A 17,249-nucleotide genomic window follows, 5' to 3' on the forward strand; every position below is an offset into this window, starting at 1 on the left:
CATTCTTCTTGACTGCTGCTGCTGCTGCAGCAGCAGCAGCTTACAAAGCATCAATTTTCTTTCCTTTTTTCCCCTTTCTTTTTTTGAGAATTTATTCTGCAGTTTTATTAAGTTTAAATTCCTTAAAGCATCATTGAAATCACCCAACATGATTTTAAAAGGGGGGTGGGATCCAAGACAGAATTTGTCCACCAATCATTCCAAATAACATAGGAGTTTTTGAAGCACCAAACCTTTCTTTCCTGCAGAGTTCACACAACTACATATTCCATTATGAAAAGCACAATGGACCATAAAAAACCCTGTTTAGTTGTTTTCCATACAAAAGTAACAATTTGTTTTATTGGGGGGGGGGGGAATCCCTTTACAAAGCACCAAGAAACACTTCCTTTCACCTCTACCCTCACGCCCCAAAAAGATCACATGTTAGGGTTATTTTTTTAAAGAAAGGAAGTTACACATATTGGCCACCAAACACAAAGGTCCTGGGAGTTTCTGGGACACAGGATAGGCAGCTGGCAGCCTGTATACTCAATCCAACCCACAAAGAGGCTTCTCTTCTGGCCCTGGTGTTAAGCCTTAATCTCAGGGACTCTCCACACCTATTTTTCTCTTCTCCCGTTTTCTCCCACCAAAGGTCACAACCACACCATACATTTAAAGCTCATGGCTTCTCTCCAGCTCAAGTAATCCAAGGACAATTCACATACTCTCCCTGCAAAGCTACAGTTCCCAGAATTATTTGGGGGAAGCCATTTGATTTAAATGTATGGTGTGGTTGTGACCTGATTTTAAGATACTGTAAAGGGCTCTCAAGCTTCCTTTCCAAGTCACCAGCAGCTAATGGAACAGAGGTTCTGCCTACAATTTTCTGCATCAATTTTCTCGGCATGTGAGGCCTCCTTCCATCCAGTCTTCTAAAGAGAATGACAGGAGCCTCATTTGATGAGGTTGATGGCATTGGACAGCCCGTGGAAGTTTGTGATAATGAGGAAGATGAATATTCATGGAAATGAGAGGTCACAAAATTTCCCCCAACTGTCCCAATTTAAGTGGGACATCCTGGAATCACAGAAGCCAATTCCAGCTTCTGTTTGCATCCCAGAATGTCTCGTTTTTTGGTCTGGCGCTAGTCAGCAGGGTCACACCAAAGAGCCAGACCGGAAGGTGCTCTGGCATGACCCCAAGTTTGGGGACAAAAATGCTGGAGAGAGTGTAGTTACGTGCTTGCTTTCCTTCCCAATACAAGGCTACCAGAGACAGACAGAGAGAGAAAGGTGTCATGCTTAGAGTGTCAGACTAGAACCAGACCACGAAGCTCACTGGGCTACAAATCTCACTGTTCTTTTCAGCACATTTCTCCATCACTTTCCTAACTGCAAAAGTCCTCTCTCTTTTTTTAAAGAAAGAAAGAAGATTTGTTGCAGTAGAGTGACAGAATCCTTTGACCCACTTTAAATGCACGAGCCAAAATTTCTGGTATGTCCTTTAATCTCTCACACAAGACAGTGAGAGTCTGGAGACACCAAGAGTATTTACCACACAGGGAAGGGGATAATTTAAAATCAAAATAGAAGAAAGTGACCACTCAAGCTGGTACTGTTGCTGAGGCACCAAAGGTATGTGCCTCAGAGAGGTGTTAAAATCTTTATGTGTGTGGTAATACTGTGGGGTTTTTCCTACATTATTTTTGTTGGGCAACCCCTGCCCACTCCCAGCCCTCTGGTGCTTGTGTTGACAAGGCACTTTTTGAACAACTAAAAGCCACCTGGCAGGCAGGCAGGGCCAGTGTGTTTGAGCACAGCTACCTTAGCAACCAGCCTGCTTTGTCTCCTTGCTTGTTTTGGCTGCCACCAAGCAGTCAGGACCTTGCAATGGATCAGAGGGGCCAAGGGACCGCCTCCCCACCAGTGCACCTCATTCAGCAACCAGTAAGTCATTGTTGAGGGTTGGGGGAGTCGAGAGGGAGCCAGAGTTGCACCCCTGAAGGAGCAGCAGAGAGGAGAATCCCTTGGGACTCTAAAAGATCTGATTTATCCTCCCCACACCCCACAAAATAATCCCCAGGTTGCAGTAGGATGCTGGCTGCAGGGGGGGGGGGGTTTCAAAATTAAAAAATTCTGGAACAGACTATTTTATGCTGTGTCATCACTAAATCTGCAGTAATCCCCACAGCTACAAATGGAGGTTGAAAGAATAACCAGAGAGGGTTGGGGAGCTGGTGCTGCTGGGGCATTGAAACATTTGGGTCAGTTGCCACTGTGCTAAGAAAATTAATGAAGCTTTTTTTTAAAAAAAAAAAAGTTAATTAATTAATTACCTTTGGAGGGGTTTCTGCAGGATCATATAGCAGTTAAACCCTCCTGCCTTCTTCTGTCTCAGAGATAAACCCCATGACCCAGTTGGGAGCCAGTCCACAACTGCCTCATTGGATCCTGTCAATTAATTTCCCTCCTTCCGCCCTGGACTTTGCATGTGAGAACTGACCCCGCACAGCACATTCAACATACATTTAAAGCACATGACTTTGTCCAAAGAATCCTAGGGAAGTGTAGTTTCACTCCAACAGAGCTGCAGTTCCCAGAACTCTCGACAAACTAAAGTTCCCGGGATTATTATTTGGGGGGGGGGGTGATACATAAAAGTATGGCTTGGAGCCACCCCAAATGTTGCAGAGCAGAGCCTGTGCTTCATTCCTCTTCTACATGAATGGATGAAGAATCCAAGGGCAAACCAAGGCCAGAATCTTTGTAAAAGGTGTTCTTGCACAGAGTACAACTCTTGGAGTCACAATCTCCTGCACTTAGTGCCAGTACATATATTGCCTCCCCAGAAAGCTGCTTGGGTTGCTTGCACAGTCAAATCAGTACTTGGCAAAAGGGGGGCCTTCTCACACATGAAGCTAAGATGGGGGCAGGTGATGTAGGGGCCACATGAGGTGTCTCCTGGTGTGTGTGTGTGTGTGTGTGTGTGTGTGTATGTGTGTGCTTATAAATGTTGCTGCTGTCGCCAAATGCTCCAAAAGGAATTCAATTGGAAACGGGGCATGCTTAATCCATTTCCAAGGCTGATTTTCTAATCAAAAACCCACCTTGTGCTTCCCCACCCAGAGGGGAAACAATGCTGGGTTCCTGGTTCCCCCCTCCCCCCGCTAAGAGAAAATCAGCAGGGGGGAGGATTACTAGGAAAGAAAAATAGGAATCTTCTCTATATTGAGTCAAACGACTGGCATGCACACGAAAGCTCATACCAATGACAAACGTAGTTGGTCTCTAAGGTGCTACTGGAAGGATTTTTTTTATTTTATTTTTTACTACGGCAGACCAACACGGATACCTACCTGTAACTATTGTGCTTACACACAATAGTTTGACGCCTCCCTTTCCATGGAGGCGCAGGTTGCAGCCACAGGTAAGGTGGCATTTTTCCATCTCCGCCGTATCAAGCAGTTGGTCCCTTACCTCTCTCGCCCTGACCTGGCCACAGTGATCCATGCGACGGTCACCTCCAGGCTTGATTATTGTAACTCGCTCTACACGGGGCTGCCCTTGAAGCTGACCCACAAACTCCAGCGGGTGCAGAATGCCGCGGCGAGGCTCCTTACGGGGTCCCGGCCGCGGGATCACATTCATCCAGTGCTTTACCAGCTGCACTGGCTCCCGGTGGAGTACAGGATCAGGTTTAAGGTGCTGGTTTTGACCTTCAAAGCCCTATGTGGCTTGGGACCCTTGTACCTACAGGACCGCCTCTCCTGGTATGCCCCGCGGAGGACCTTAAGGTCCACAAACAACAATACTCTGGAGATCCCGAGCCATAAGGTGCCTAGATAGGACTCTACTAGGGCCAGGGCCTTTTCAGTATTGGCCCCAACTTGGTGGAACGCTCTTTCACAGGAGACCAGGGCCCTGCGGGATTTGTCATCTTTCTGCAGGGCCTGCAAGACAGAGCTGTTCCGCCTGGCCTTTGGGCTGGACTTAGTCTGACCCCTGTGTTTTTCCTCCCTCATGGTTTGGATTTATGGACTACTTAAAATGAGGCTGCATTTTAAATTTTAATATTGTATTTTAATCTGTATTTTAATTAATTGCTTTTTATGTTTTATTGTAACTTTATTGGTGTTAGCCACCCTGAGCCCAGTTTTGACTGGGGAGGGCGGGGTATAAATAAAAATTATTATTATTATTATTATTATTATTATTATTATTATTATTATTATTATCTACTACATAGACTAGCAGCAACGCTCCAGGATTTCAGGGAGGGGGTCTCTCCCAGACCTACCCGGAGATGTCAGGGATTGAACTTGGGACCTATTGCGTGCAAATCATGTGTTCTGCCATTGAGTAAGCAGACAGTCCGTGGGGAAAGGTTTAAGCACCCCATCTGCCCACTGCTGCCCTCATCAGATTTGGAGATCAGCCTCCGTTTGGTTGCAGGAAAATGTCTGTCTTGCTATCATATCCAGTTTGGCTCTTGCATCAGACTTCTCATTAAATAAATGTGTAACTTGAATGTAGCAAAGAAAAGAAAAGAGGAAAACCTGGCCCAAGAGGGAGCAGTTAAGAAGAGACAAGATTTATTTGTGCAGACCGATTCTTTTCTCTGACATTAATTCTCAGATTCCGCAACAGCCAGAGGTGACAATTCTCCAGCAGTTGCCCTGGGCTACATCTCCTACTTCCAGCAAGGCAGGGCACATCAGGGAAGGTAGGAAACCCAGCACAAGAAAGCCATGCCTGCCATTAGCAGGAATGTTTAAAATTATGCGCGGAAAAGGACCCACCCACCCCAAGGATCCGAAAAGGTAGGGCTGAATGTACAGGTGAAACTCGGAAAATTAGAATATCATCGAAAAGTGCATTTATTTCAGTAATGCAACTTACTATTATTTATTTTTCTTTTAATTTTTACAAATGCTTTCTTTTGGAAATTCCACAGTAATAAAACAAATAGTTACAAAAATAAACAGAGCTATTACATTTCATTAATTACATTCCATTTATAATTGACCCGCCTAAAGACAAATAATTACAATTACAACAAATAAAGGCTTGACATATCTTGCTTTACTGTCCGCTTTCAACTAATGGCAAATGTATAAATAGTGACCAGTTGCAGAGCCTGTAGGATTATATGTCAGAACTCATTTATCTAAACTGGTCTGGTTAAGAGCACCCTACTCGACCAGATTTGAACCTAGGAGTATCCTGCTCGATTAATCCACCGACCAGATTATTTAATGAATTCCTTTATCAAACCCACAGGGATGCTACTCAAATCCACCAGCCAAGAGGAGCACAATATCAAGATGAAATATCACCCCACAGACTGCACCCACCTGCCTCAACTGGGTTTTCAAGGCCTTTCTGAAAACCTGAAGTTTGATTATGACTTTATAGGGGTCTGTTGTGAGTCCCAGAGATGTGGCTTAGACTGCCATGTGCATAGATGTCTGTCATTGTGATATACCCAATCCTTGTTTGAGAAACTTAAAAAGGAGTGATGTCAACTTCCCTTTTTCTTTCAACTGCAGGGAAATTGTATTCCCATACACCGTGTTTCTCCAAAAAATAAGCCATACCCCGAAAATAGGCCATACCCCGAAAATAAGTCATACCCCGAAATAAGCCATACCCCGAAAATAAGCCATATTGATAGGCAGTTAACCTTGTAGGTTAAACTACTATTAATAATAATAATAATAATAATAATAATAATAATAATAATAATAATAGACATCCCCTGAAAATAAGCCACCATGTGTTTTGTTTTTTTGTTTTTTTGAGGAAAAATAAATATAAGGCGGTGTCTTATTTTTGGAGAAACACGGTATTAGCCCCTAACTTAGTTCATATAATCTAAGCATTGGCATCTTCTTAACTAAGCTACTTCTCTTGTTTGTAGAATTTCACTTGATTAGCTCACTGTCCAACACTTTACTGTACTGAAAGTGGAGAGATTGTTTTTCTGCCCAGCTAATTTACAAGGGTTATTATCTGCCATTTGTCCTTGCAAAGTGCCATCTATGGCCCAGAACATTCATTGCACCCTTTCTTTCTGGCAGATTTAATGGATCTCATGATGATACAGAATGCTCAGATGCACCAAGTCATAATGAACAACTTGGCCATGTCAGCAGTGGCGCACTTTGAAAACAGCCCAGCCCAGTCTCTGGCACAGGTAGGTAACTGTTTCACGAATGGAGGAGGATAATTTTGGTTGGTCTACATTTTTAAGCAAAGGAACCTAATTTACACCCCACTTAATTTGCACCAGACTAATATGTAGATTGGAATATAATCTGCATTTTACACTTCTCTGAATTTTGCAATTCAGTCCCAAAATGAACCAAACTGTGTTTAACCTGTTTGTTTTAGGGTAAAATAAGTTTAGAACTGCATACAACGAGCTAAAATATGCATTTAAGTACATATTTAAATATGAATTTTCATTTGGACTTTAAAAAAAATGCAGATTAATGTGGAAATTATGAACAAACATATGTGATACACAGGGCAGAAATAAGCTGATCTGTTCGTATTTTAAGTGGGGGGGAAAGGTTGACATTTTCTCCTTTCCTAAATAATCCTTCTGCCTTGCACACTGGACACAGCCCTATCACAATCTAGCATGGGGTTAAATAAAAAAAAATCCTTCAGTAGCACCTTAAAGACCAACTAAGTTTTTATTTTGGTATGAGCTTTTGTGTGCATGCACACTTCTTCAAATACCATGCACACTTCTTCAGATAGCATGGGGTTGGAGGACTTGAGATCAAAGCTGGGATTGCGACCAGAGGCCTAGCAGAGTGGAGGGTTAGCTTAACTTTTCTTTTCTTTTGTCTGCTTCAACTCTGCCCCAACAACTCTTCTCCATAAGAGTTAAAATATACCAGGTCCCCCTTGAGGAGGAAAGTGGGGTCGATGTATCCCAGTGGTGATTTCTCAAGCCTTTCACCCTCTCTTTTCTGCAGGTGTCCCACGTTCCTTGGCAGATAGAAGAAGAGGAAGAGGATGACCCAGCCCCCCTTGTGTTCCACCATCATTATGCCCCCTACCCAAGCATTATTCCGTTCATGGGATGGCAATCTCCATCTCGGGTTCAGCAACAACCTGCCATTCGCCATGTAGGCCCAGATCCTCAGATGACAGGGAGGCAAGACAGGTGAGTATAGCTGAAGGTGGGGTTTATGAGGAAGGGGTAGCACAATCAAATGCGGAGGGGCACAGAACTTCACTTAGATGTTCATATCTGCAACTCAACACACCAAATGTTGCATTCAAAAATATAACACTAGCACAAGTAGTGAGATGATAATAATAGACACTCGCCACAAGACTTCCGGGACAAAGATGAGCAGCTTCGTGGAGCCCTCACAAGAATAATCACCAGGAGGAAAAGGTAAAAAGTGAAACGTAGCTGTGTGGATCACACACACCCAGCAGTGTCACGGCTATGGCTTCTTGCTCTGTGGCATTCCTAGACTCACTGGCTATGTACACATCATACACGTAAAGCGCATGACTCTCTCCAAAGAAACCTGAGAACGGTAGCTTACCCCTCACAGAGCTGCAATTCCCAGCACCAAACTACAGTTCTCAGGATTCTTTTTGTTGTTGGGGGGAGTAGTGTGTTTGCAGTCAATATCTCCCGACTTCTCACCAGGCAGGACAGAGCCAGCCCGAGGGATTTTGAAGCAAATAGTGTTTTCCCCTGACCCCTCAAAGTCAAGGTGAGGAAGGTGACCAGCCAGGTTATTCTGGCAGGTCAGGCAGAAAATCCCGCTAGCAACATCTCTCTCTACCTAGCAGTAAAATCACACAGACAATAAATTTAATAACTAACCATTTGCTGCCTTAAAATCAGCTGCCTGCGGTGGCCACCTAATGGTATGGCCAGGATCCTGCCCACCCAAGTTCTGTTGCCTGAATAAATGGCACAGATATGGATATGGAGTCTTCTGTTCATAATCTAGCGGCTAGCCCCCTTCTTTCAGTCCTGGAGAAGGACAGGGGGGTCTAGAGCCCTGAAACCCCTGCACTGTGCAGGCCTTCTTCCTTTGGCCTCTAGCATTTTCACCAGACGCTAGTAAGCATGTCCAAACTTAATTTTTGCTGCCATCATAATAAGGCCTAGAAAAGTGACTTGGGGGGGAGCAAGACATGAAAGATTATACTTTGGGGGTGCAGGCATCTGCATTAATAATAAATATATATATATATATATATATATATATATATATATATATATATATATATATATTATTTATACCCCGCCCATCTGGCTGGGTTTCCCCAGCCACTCTGGACGGCTCCCAATCGAATATGAAAACACACAGGGCCATCTTACCCATTAGGGTTAGTGGCGCCCTGCGCCACGGTGCCTGCCCATCAGAGGTGCCCAGCAGCAGGAGTCCGGAACCAACCGGGAACAGCTGTGAGGGCATGCTAGGCAGTGGCGGCGGCTCTTCCTACGGCCAGCCGTGCTCTCTCGCTTCCTGCCTGGGAGAGGAGGCAGCGGCGGCGGCGTGCAAAGCTACACAACGCCCTTCTCCTTCTTGCCTGCCCCGCGGCAGTAGCGGGACTGCTGAGGAAGCCCCCGCGGCAAGCAAGCCTCGAGCTGCCCAGTGCAGGGGGCAGAGAGGATGGGGAGGGAGAGGGGTGCCGAGAATGTCGCTCCCCACCCCTTCTGCACCACGGCGCTGGATATGCTTAAGACGGCCCTGAAAACACAATACAGCATTAAACATTAAAAATTTCCCTAAACAGGGCTGCCTTCAGATGTATTTTAAAAGTAAGATAATTGACATCTGATGGAAGGGTGTTCCACAGGGCAGGTGCCACTATCGAGAAGGGCCTCTGCCTGGTTAGCATTAGCCTAAGCTGATTCTCCTACTTGCACTCAGCAGTCCTGTAAGGCACACAGAATTTCCAGTGGAGATTTTCGCACCCCAGTTTTTACTAACTCTCCCATCTTGACTTGTCCCAATAGGGAACCAGTCCCTCCACCGCCACCACCAAGCGCCACTGGAACTGTGATGGCCGATGTCCCACCAGCTTCAGGTAAGGGTGAGTGCTGCAGGCTTTGAAGCAGCTCTTTCCCTAAATCCCCAGGATTTCCCCAAGCCTTTCCGTGCAAGTGGGCTTTCGGTATCTCTTTGTCCCAGACTTCCTAATGCTGACACCATGGCACCTTTGCCACCTACTTAATGTCCTATATCATTTTAGTCTACTGTGCCAACCCTTTCCCAGCCTGGTGCCGTCCATGTTTTGTTTTGTTTTGTTTTGTTTTGACTACAATTCCCATCACCCCCAGTCATCATAGCCAACAGGATGGTGGGAGTTGTAGTCTTAAGAGCCTGGAGGAAACCAGCTTGGGGGCAGCTGCTCTACACAAACATATTCCCTCCGCCTCCACCTGTTCAATACTACTACTACTACTACACGTCCCATGCTTCCCCCAAAGTCCTGGAGCAGCACTACAAGATTTAGAACACTGGAAATACATTGCTTTCATAATATTTGCTTCATAATCTACACTACAGATAAACAAGGAGAGCCTAGGTGGAGGCAAACAGGCACTTCCACAGCAGGCGGCAAATCCATCAGCACTGCTTCTCCATTTGGCTTATTCACAGCTCACTCAGAGTTCTGTCTTCATTTTTTTTAAAAAAGGAAAACAAAAACAACCCTGCCAAATTGTTTTCTAAATTGGCTCTAAATGGTTTCTCTTCCTCCTCCCACCAGCAGGAGGATGCCACCTTCCTAAACTCTGATGGCTGCTACAATCTAAGGCAGGGGTCCCCAAACTAAAGCCCGGGGGCTAGATGTGGCCCAATCGCCTTCTAAATCCAGCCCGCGGACAGTCTGGGAATCAGCATGTTTTTCCATGAGTAGAATGTGTCCTTTTATTTAAAATGCATCTCTGGGTTTTTTGTGTGGCATAGGAATTCATTCATTATTATTTTTTCAAAATATAGTCCGGCCCCCCACAAGGTCTGAGGGACAGTGGATCGGCCCCCGGCTGAAAATGTTTGCTGACCCCTGATCTAGGGCTGTAGAGAGATTCCCTGCCGACATTCCTGGCCATTAAAGTCCATTGCAATTCTTTTGTTTCAGGATCCCGATTAAGATGGCTCAACTCACAATGCTATTAAATATATCTAAGATAGAGAGTGCTGGGGGGGGGGATATCTGGGGCTGCCTTTATGCACTGGCAAGGCTGACGTGAGTGGTTCCTCCTTCCAGAATACTATGACTACACTGAGGCACGGAGGTGAGGTGAAAGTCTAACCTGTTGAGCATTTACAGAACAAGACACAGGTCTCAAACTCCGCCTAGCTGCCCCTACAGCACCAGAGACCGAGCACTGATGTGGCATGGATAACTTGGTGGCATATTCCTCCCCTTGTTCGATCGAGACCTCTGAGTGTGTGCATTTGGAATAAACTTTATCAATTTGTCTGAGTTGCAATTAATCATAAGAACATAATAGCCTGCTGGGTCATGCCAAAGACCCAGTTAGTCCTGGACTGTTCTCACAGCAGCCACCCAGAAGCCCACAAGCAACGGCCCTCTGTAGATCAGCGCCAGTTATCTGAATAACTTACATAACCATCCTTCCTCAAAACTTAAGGCAGGGGTAGTCAACCTGGTGCCCTCAGATGTTGTTGGACTACAGCTCCCATCATCCCTGATCATTGGCCATGCTGGGTGGGGCTGATGGAAGATGGAGTCCATCACCAATGGGAGGGTGCCTTGTTCCTACCAATGCCTTACGTGGAGATGGGAGAATCTGCCCAGTTCCCCTCACAGAGCTACAATTCCCAGGGGGGCTGACAGTTAAACAGAGGGACTGACAGTTAAACCACTCTGGGACATAGCTGCCAAGTCTCCCATATTCTCCCGGAAATCCCCGTTTTTCCAGCTGTTCCTAGCTGAAAGAACGGATTTTTTTGTTTTTTCCTGGTTTAGTCTGGCGCGACGGTCATTTTGGAACTGGGCGGAGCATGCTCAGAAGTGACTTTTGATGCTGCTTTGCCCAGTTCCAAAATGGTGGCAGCGCTACTTCCGGTCTGCTACTTCCGCCCGGTCCCTTATTTCTCCGACAGCAACTTGGCAGGTATGCTCTGGGAATTATAGCTCTGTGGGGGGAATAGGGATCTCCTAACTCTTCTCAGCACTCTTCACAAACTATTGTTTCCAGAATTATTATTGGGGGGGCACTGTTCAGCCCGGACACTGAGATCCAGCGCCGAGGGCCTTCTGGCGGTTCCCTCATTGCGAGAAGTGAGGTTACAGGGAACCAGGCAGAGGGCCTTCTCGCCCTGTGGAACGTCCTCCCATTCGATGTCAAGGAAATAAATCACTATCTGCTTTTTAGAAGACACCTGGAGACAGCCTTGTATAGGGAGGTATTTAATGTGTTACATTTTATTGCATTCTTATACAGTATTTTGCCGCCCAGAGTGGGTCAGGTGAGCAGCATTTAAATAATAAAATTATTATTATTACTTATCCCTCTTCTGGGGGAAATCTGGAAAAACGGTAGCTCTGTGAGGGCAATGGCCTAACAACTCTCAGCACCCTTACCTGTATACCTGAAGGAGCGTCTCCACCCCCACCGTTCAGCCTAGACACTGAGGGTCCAGGTTCCCTCATTGCAAGACATGAGGTTACAGGGAACCAGACAGAGGGCCTTCTCGGTAGCAGCACCTGCCCTGTGGAATGCCCTTCCATCAGATGTCAAGGAAATAAGCAGCTACCGTATCTTAGTTTTAAAAGACATCTGAAGGCAGCCCTGTTTAGGGAAGCATTTAATATTTAATGCTGTATTCTTTTAATATTCGATTGAGAGCCACCCAGAGTGGCTGGGGAGACTCAGCCAGATGGCAGCAAAAAAAGAAATCATGATTAAGGAGGGGTGAAAATAAGGATCAGCTGAAGTGGGGGCTGTGTGTATGGTAAATTTGTATCCAGCTTCTGTGTATTTCCTGTGTGTGTGTGTGTTGTGTAGGTGTCCTGTGTGTTATGCGTGCAAGTGAATGTGCAAGCAAAATGTGGGGTGGCCACATTCCCTCTGCTCAAAAAAAAAGTTTAGCCACTTCTGCTATAGTGAGTCCCAGCTCACCAATTGAGGACCAATGGACTACATCTTGCAAAAAGAAAAAGAAAAAAAAGACCTCCCTGGGTTCCCCTGGACATTTTAACCAATTTCTGAACCTTCTGACCATTTTCAAAGGACAAATCCCAGCTACGTCCGGGAAATTCCAGATGTATGGCAGCCTACCCCTCTCGGCCTCATTTAGGGGAATGTCCAGGGCATGGAATAAACTTTACAAATGTGTTCCTTTCCAGATGTTCTTGTTTAACACTGTTACACTTTTTGGTCATATTGGCTGCATTGTCATATGATTGTCCTCCACATTTACTGGCATTTATTTCAAGTTCACTGAAGTAGTTCAGTATCAGGCTCAGTCTTGCTTTCACCGGTGTGATCTTTCAGTTCAAAAAAACTCCGAAAGCATTCAACTGGCAATCCATCACTAGGAAAAACATACAGTATCTAACAATGACAGCAAGTTGATCAACACGGGAAATATTAGATGTTGAATCAAGTGATAAAATAAATAACCTGCCTGTTGGATGTCATTCAGTATTGCTTCTCAAACTGTGTTAGCCATCAGCTGCATAACCTCTTCACGTGTAGTTTTGGATAAGTACAGTGGTACCTCTACTTACGAATAACTCTACTTTCGAATGTTTCTACTTACGAATGGAGCTCCGTCCGCCATCTTGGATGCAGTTTAGATAGGATTTTTTCTACTTACGAATTTTTAGATAGGGTTGCTTCTACTTACAAATTTTTTCTCCCAATGCATTCCTTTGGGATTCGACTTACAAATTTATTCGACTTACAAATGTGCGTTTGGAACGAATTAAATTCGTAAGTAGAGGTACCACTGTACAATGATTGACCAGAGCCTTTGCCTCCGTACTGATTTACGTGAGCACACAGGAAGGGATCAAATCTGGCAATTAATTCAAGCAATCTAAACAAATTTGCCATTGTTTGGTGAACCAAACGTTTCATCATCTCCCCTAAATGCCAAGCCACATTCACTGCAATAACTTGCTGAAGTACATGCCTCCAGTAATCCTGCTCTGCTTTTATTTGCTTGTTGAGTTACAATGTGAGCGTTTGACCATGCTTTCTCGTTAAGTGTGTTAGCAAAGAGTTCATATGGTTTTTTAAAAAATTCCATGGGGTTGAACAAGATAAGTGTGATGCCAGGCATCAAATTTAATACAAGCTAAAGCTGTCGTTGGGGTAGTTTGGTTTGCATACAGAACAGTAGCCTTTTCCTTTCGAGGGAGAATGAATTATTTGAGCAGAAATGGGCTTAGTTTTTGTATGTTCACTTTGAAGGGTAAAAAGTCTGTCCCAGTGCTGACGTTCTGATGGGCCTTCCTCAATCCAGAATGATTTTTTATTATTATTATTCATTGTGGCCCATAAGCCTATATCATTATTGTATCTGTGATGACTAGTAGCATGAACCGCTGCTATTTTTGTGTGTGCAATGCTACAATTTTCACTGAGATCATTTGATTTGTTTTCCAATTCCTTAAGATGCTAATGAGATTGAACTGCTACTTTTGGTGCAACTGCCTTGTGGCATGTTCCTTCAGCGCTTTGTGTTAATTCTTTGGCTGTAGGTCTTAACACTTCGCAGTCACTTTCCCCAGAAGTTTCTGTACAGTACTTGTAGTGGTAGTTACTGACAACAGTTCTCCCTGAAGTTATTGGGTGGCTGTGTTCTGTATATAATCTGTTTGTTCTTCAGTTAGGATATATAAAAATCCTAACAATTTATACCCACTACTACCACAAATCCAGGGAGCTGTAGTTTGTCCATTATAAAGCTCCAATTCCCCTTACAAACTATAGTCCACAGGATTCTCTGCAGCAACTCACCTGCTTTATATGTATGCAACCTTAGTTAAAACTAAAAATATCTGAATAAAAACTGCTGTGCTTTTTAAATATTTTTTTATTATTTTCAATTCTATACATTTCAATAATTTTTTACAATCATTTTAACATTTCGAAACTCGACTTCCTTCCCCTCTTTCTGCAGTTCCTTAATTTTTTTATGTTTTCTGCATATTCCAAATTAACTTACGGTAATCATTTATTCATTTACTTTAAGTGTATACTCTTATAAAACTGCAGGTTATTACAGTAATCCTGCCAATGTTCTTATATGTTTACAGTTTATTTGTAAATATTCAATAAACCATTTCCATTCTTTTATAAAAAGTTTGTTATCTTGATTTCTTACTTTTCGGGCAGGTTTCGCCATTTCTGCGTGCTCCATAAGTTTTTGTATCCATTCTTCTTTTGTCGGGACTTCTTCTTTCCATTTTTGGGCAAGTAACATTATTGCCGCTATAGTCGCATGCAGGAATAAATTTCTATACAGTTTGGGTAGTTTTATCCCTATAATTCCAAAAAGGAAAGCTTCTGGTCTTTTTACAAACATCATTTTAAACATTTTTTTCAATTCATTATATATCATTTCCCAGTAAGCTTTAACCTTACTACAAGATAAAAAGAGTCTATTTTCTCTTTACCTTTACGACACTTATTTGATTTTGATTTATACATTTTTGCCAATTTACACAGTGTTAGATACCATCAATATAACATTTTCATAAAATTTTCTCTTAAACCATAGCATGCTGTAAATTTTATATCCGTATTCCACAATTGTTCCTATGCTTCCATATCTATATTATAACCAATATCTATTGCCCAATGATTCGTTGAGGATTTTACTTGTTCATCCTTTGTCTCCCATTTCAATAGTATCTTTTACATTTTAGACAGCACTTTTACATTACATTCCAACAGATCTCTCTCCAATTTTGATGTTTGTTCCCCGAACCCTCGTATCCTATCTTTCTTAAATACTTTGTTCAAATGATGTTATTGTATCCATTTTGTTATTTTTCCTGATAAATCCTTAAAGACTCAGTGGGTGTTTTTCTCTCCAGATATCAATTAGACTTAAATTGTCATCTGGGGTGGGGTGGGGGAAGCCTTGGGTAGCTTCCCTTCTTTTGTATCACTTTTTCTTATAGTCCTATCCCGTTCCAGGAAAGCTACACCATTCACATCTCCCATCAAAATTACTTTTTCACTCATATATTCAAAGGGAATTTCTTCAAGTCTCATAAAAGTCAGTTTTTTCCTCATTTGGTGCTTATACACCTATTTAAAAGGTAAAGGGACCCCTGACCATTAGGTCCAGTTGCGACCGACTCGGGGTTGCGGCGCTCATCTCGCATTATTGGCCGAGGGAGCAGGCGTACAGCTTCCAGGTCATGTGGCCAGCATGATTAAGCTGCTTCTGGCAAACCAGAGCAGCACACGGAAACGCCGTTTACCTTCCCACTGTGGCGGTACCTATTTATCTACTTGCACTTTGACGTGCTTTCGAACTGCTAGGTTGGCAGGAGCTGGGACTGAGCAACGGGAGCTCTCCCCCCCCCCCCGTCGCGGGGATTCGAACTGCCAACCTTCTGATCAGCAAGCCCTAGGCTCTGTGGTTTAACCCACAGCGCCACCCATGTCCCAGATACACACCTATTAGCAATCGTATTTCTCCTTGTGATGTCATCTTTGATTAATTGCTTTGGATCTAATTCAGGTTTTATATACATTATCACGCCTCTCTTCTTTTTTACGTCAGGGGCCACAAAGTCCCTTCCCAATCTTTTATTGATCAAAATTCTTCTACGCTTCTTTCCAGTGTGTGTTTCCTGAAAACAAATCATGTCCAAATTTAACCTTTTTTTTATCTTTATACGTATGGCATGTTTGCAGCCTTAGTTAAAACTAAACAACCCGAGTAAAAACTGCTGAAAATTGTTTTTATAAAAACAAAAACAAAACTTCAGTCGGTGCCAGAGATCTAGCAGGGAGGATGTGCAGAAAGAAGACACCGCTTCTCATTCCACCCCACCCCATCGCAGTGCAGAGAGAAGGACTGAATCTTTCACTTACCTGGTGAGCAGAGGATTAAGTGCTGCTAGATCCTGTGGTGCAAGTACATTCCTTACAGAAGCTTCCCACCTTGGCTTCTCCCTTCCTGCCCAAACACTCCACCTTTGGTCAGCCATTGGCCAGTTCAGGTGGGGTGATCTGGGCTGCCTCAATCCAATCTGGCCAAAGCTTGATCCACCCAGATTTCGGTGCCGAGACCAAGCTTTAGTGCATAGTCCTGGTTTGAACTGAATGCAGAGGCAAGAAGAAAACAGGATTGTAAGAGCTGTTAAGTGTAGGGCTTCATAGGCTTTGGGGATTAATTTTAAATCCCATTATAATGTGGACTTCATCAGAGAAGGAGGCTTTCCTGAAATGATGCAAGATGGGTGTCGGTTGAACATATACAGTAAATAAATTTCCAGCCCCACCCAATTTTTCTCTTCTGAGGCAAGTTGTGCCCCGACTAATCCCTGGTTTGCTGTAACCTTCCTTCACCTTTGTTTGTTTGTTTGTTGTGGTCATCATTATCTATAGTTTATTAGAGTTTTCAAATTATTTCAGATAAAACATAATGTCAGCTTACAGACTCATTTTTCATATCCATATAGTTAAGAAGTTCTATATCATTTTAAGTATAATTTCTCCAAGTTTCATTATCCGGAAATGTTTTTTAGAATGGCATTTTACAAGTCCAAAACTCTTGATCAGTTTGAACACAGAGAAGTCTCTATATTGGCCATGCTTACATGTATAATAATAATTTGGTAAATGCAAAATCAAGTCAAGGTAGCCTATGAATAATAATAATAAAAATCTGCACCATGTATGAAGCAACTTACAATATAACTTTATAAAAACCAACTCATAGCCAAATGGCCAATACATGGGTGAATTCCATGGTAGGGATAACAAGGAAGAGGGTGGAAAGCAAAACTGCCAATATAATTCCTTTATACAAATCTCTGGTGCAGCCACAGTTGGTAGACTCTGTGTACAGGTCTGGTCACAGCACCTTAAAAAGGATATTGTACAGCTGGGAAAAGAGCAGGAAAAGGGCACACAGACTGGCATTTACATACTGTGTTAATTATTAGAATGTAGGACATGTATACTTTATCCAGTGCAACACCCATTTTATTTTTAAATCACACAACCAGATTCAGGTCTTGGGACACTTAGAGGACACACTTGCCAAG

At 43.5% G+C, this 17,249-nt stretch overlaps 1 protein-coding gene across 7 annotated transcripts in view; it reads left to right on the plus strand.

Moving 5' to 3' along the window:
- Nucleotides 1–76: 76 nt before the first annotated feature.
- The window catches only part of PRR29 (proline rich 29), a 40,275-nt gene continuing 23,102 nt past the window's right edge, over nucleotides 77–17,249 (plus strand). For 3 of the 7 annotated variants that reach the window (XR_009558459.1, XM_060281470.1, XM_060281467.1), the window contains exons 1-3: nucleotides 6,122–6,180; nucleotides 6,974–7,164; nucleotides 8,992–9,062. Coding sequence is in view for 6 of the 7 variants with exons in the window: in XM_060281470.1 (XP_060137453.1) it covers nucleotides 7,081–7,164; nucleotides 8,992–9,062 (155 nt within the window). In the remaining variant the exon portion in view is untranslated. Of the gene's footprint in view, nucleotides 1,932–4,619; nucleotides 4,708–6,064; nucleotides 6,181–6,973; nucleotides 7,165–8,991; nucleotides 9,063–10,247; nucleotides 10,462–17,249 lie in introns of those variants that run through there. The other 4 variants (XM_060281469.1, XM_060281468.1, XM_035136385.2 and 1 more) reach the window with 3 other exon arrangements.

Source organism: Zootoca vivipara, chromosome 13, assembly GCF_963506605.1.
Source record: "Zootoca vivipara chromosome 13, rZooViv1.1, whole genome shotgun sequence".
Taxonomy (NCBI): domain Eukaryota; kingdom Metazoa; phylum Chordata; class Lepidosauria; order Squamata; family Lacertidae; genus Zootoca; species Zootoca vivipara.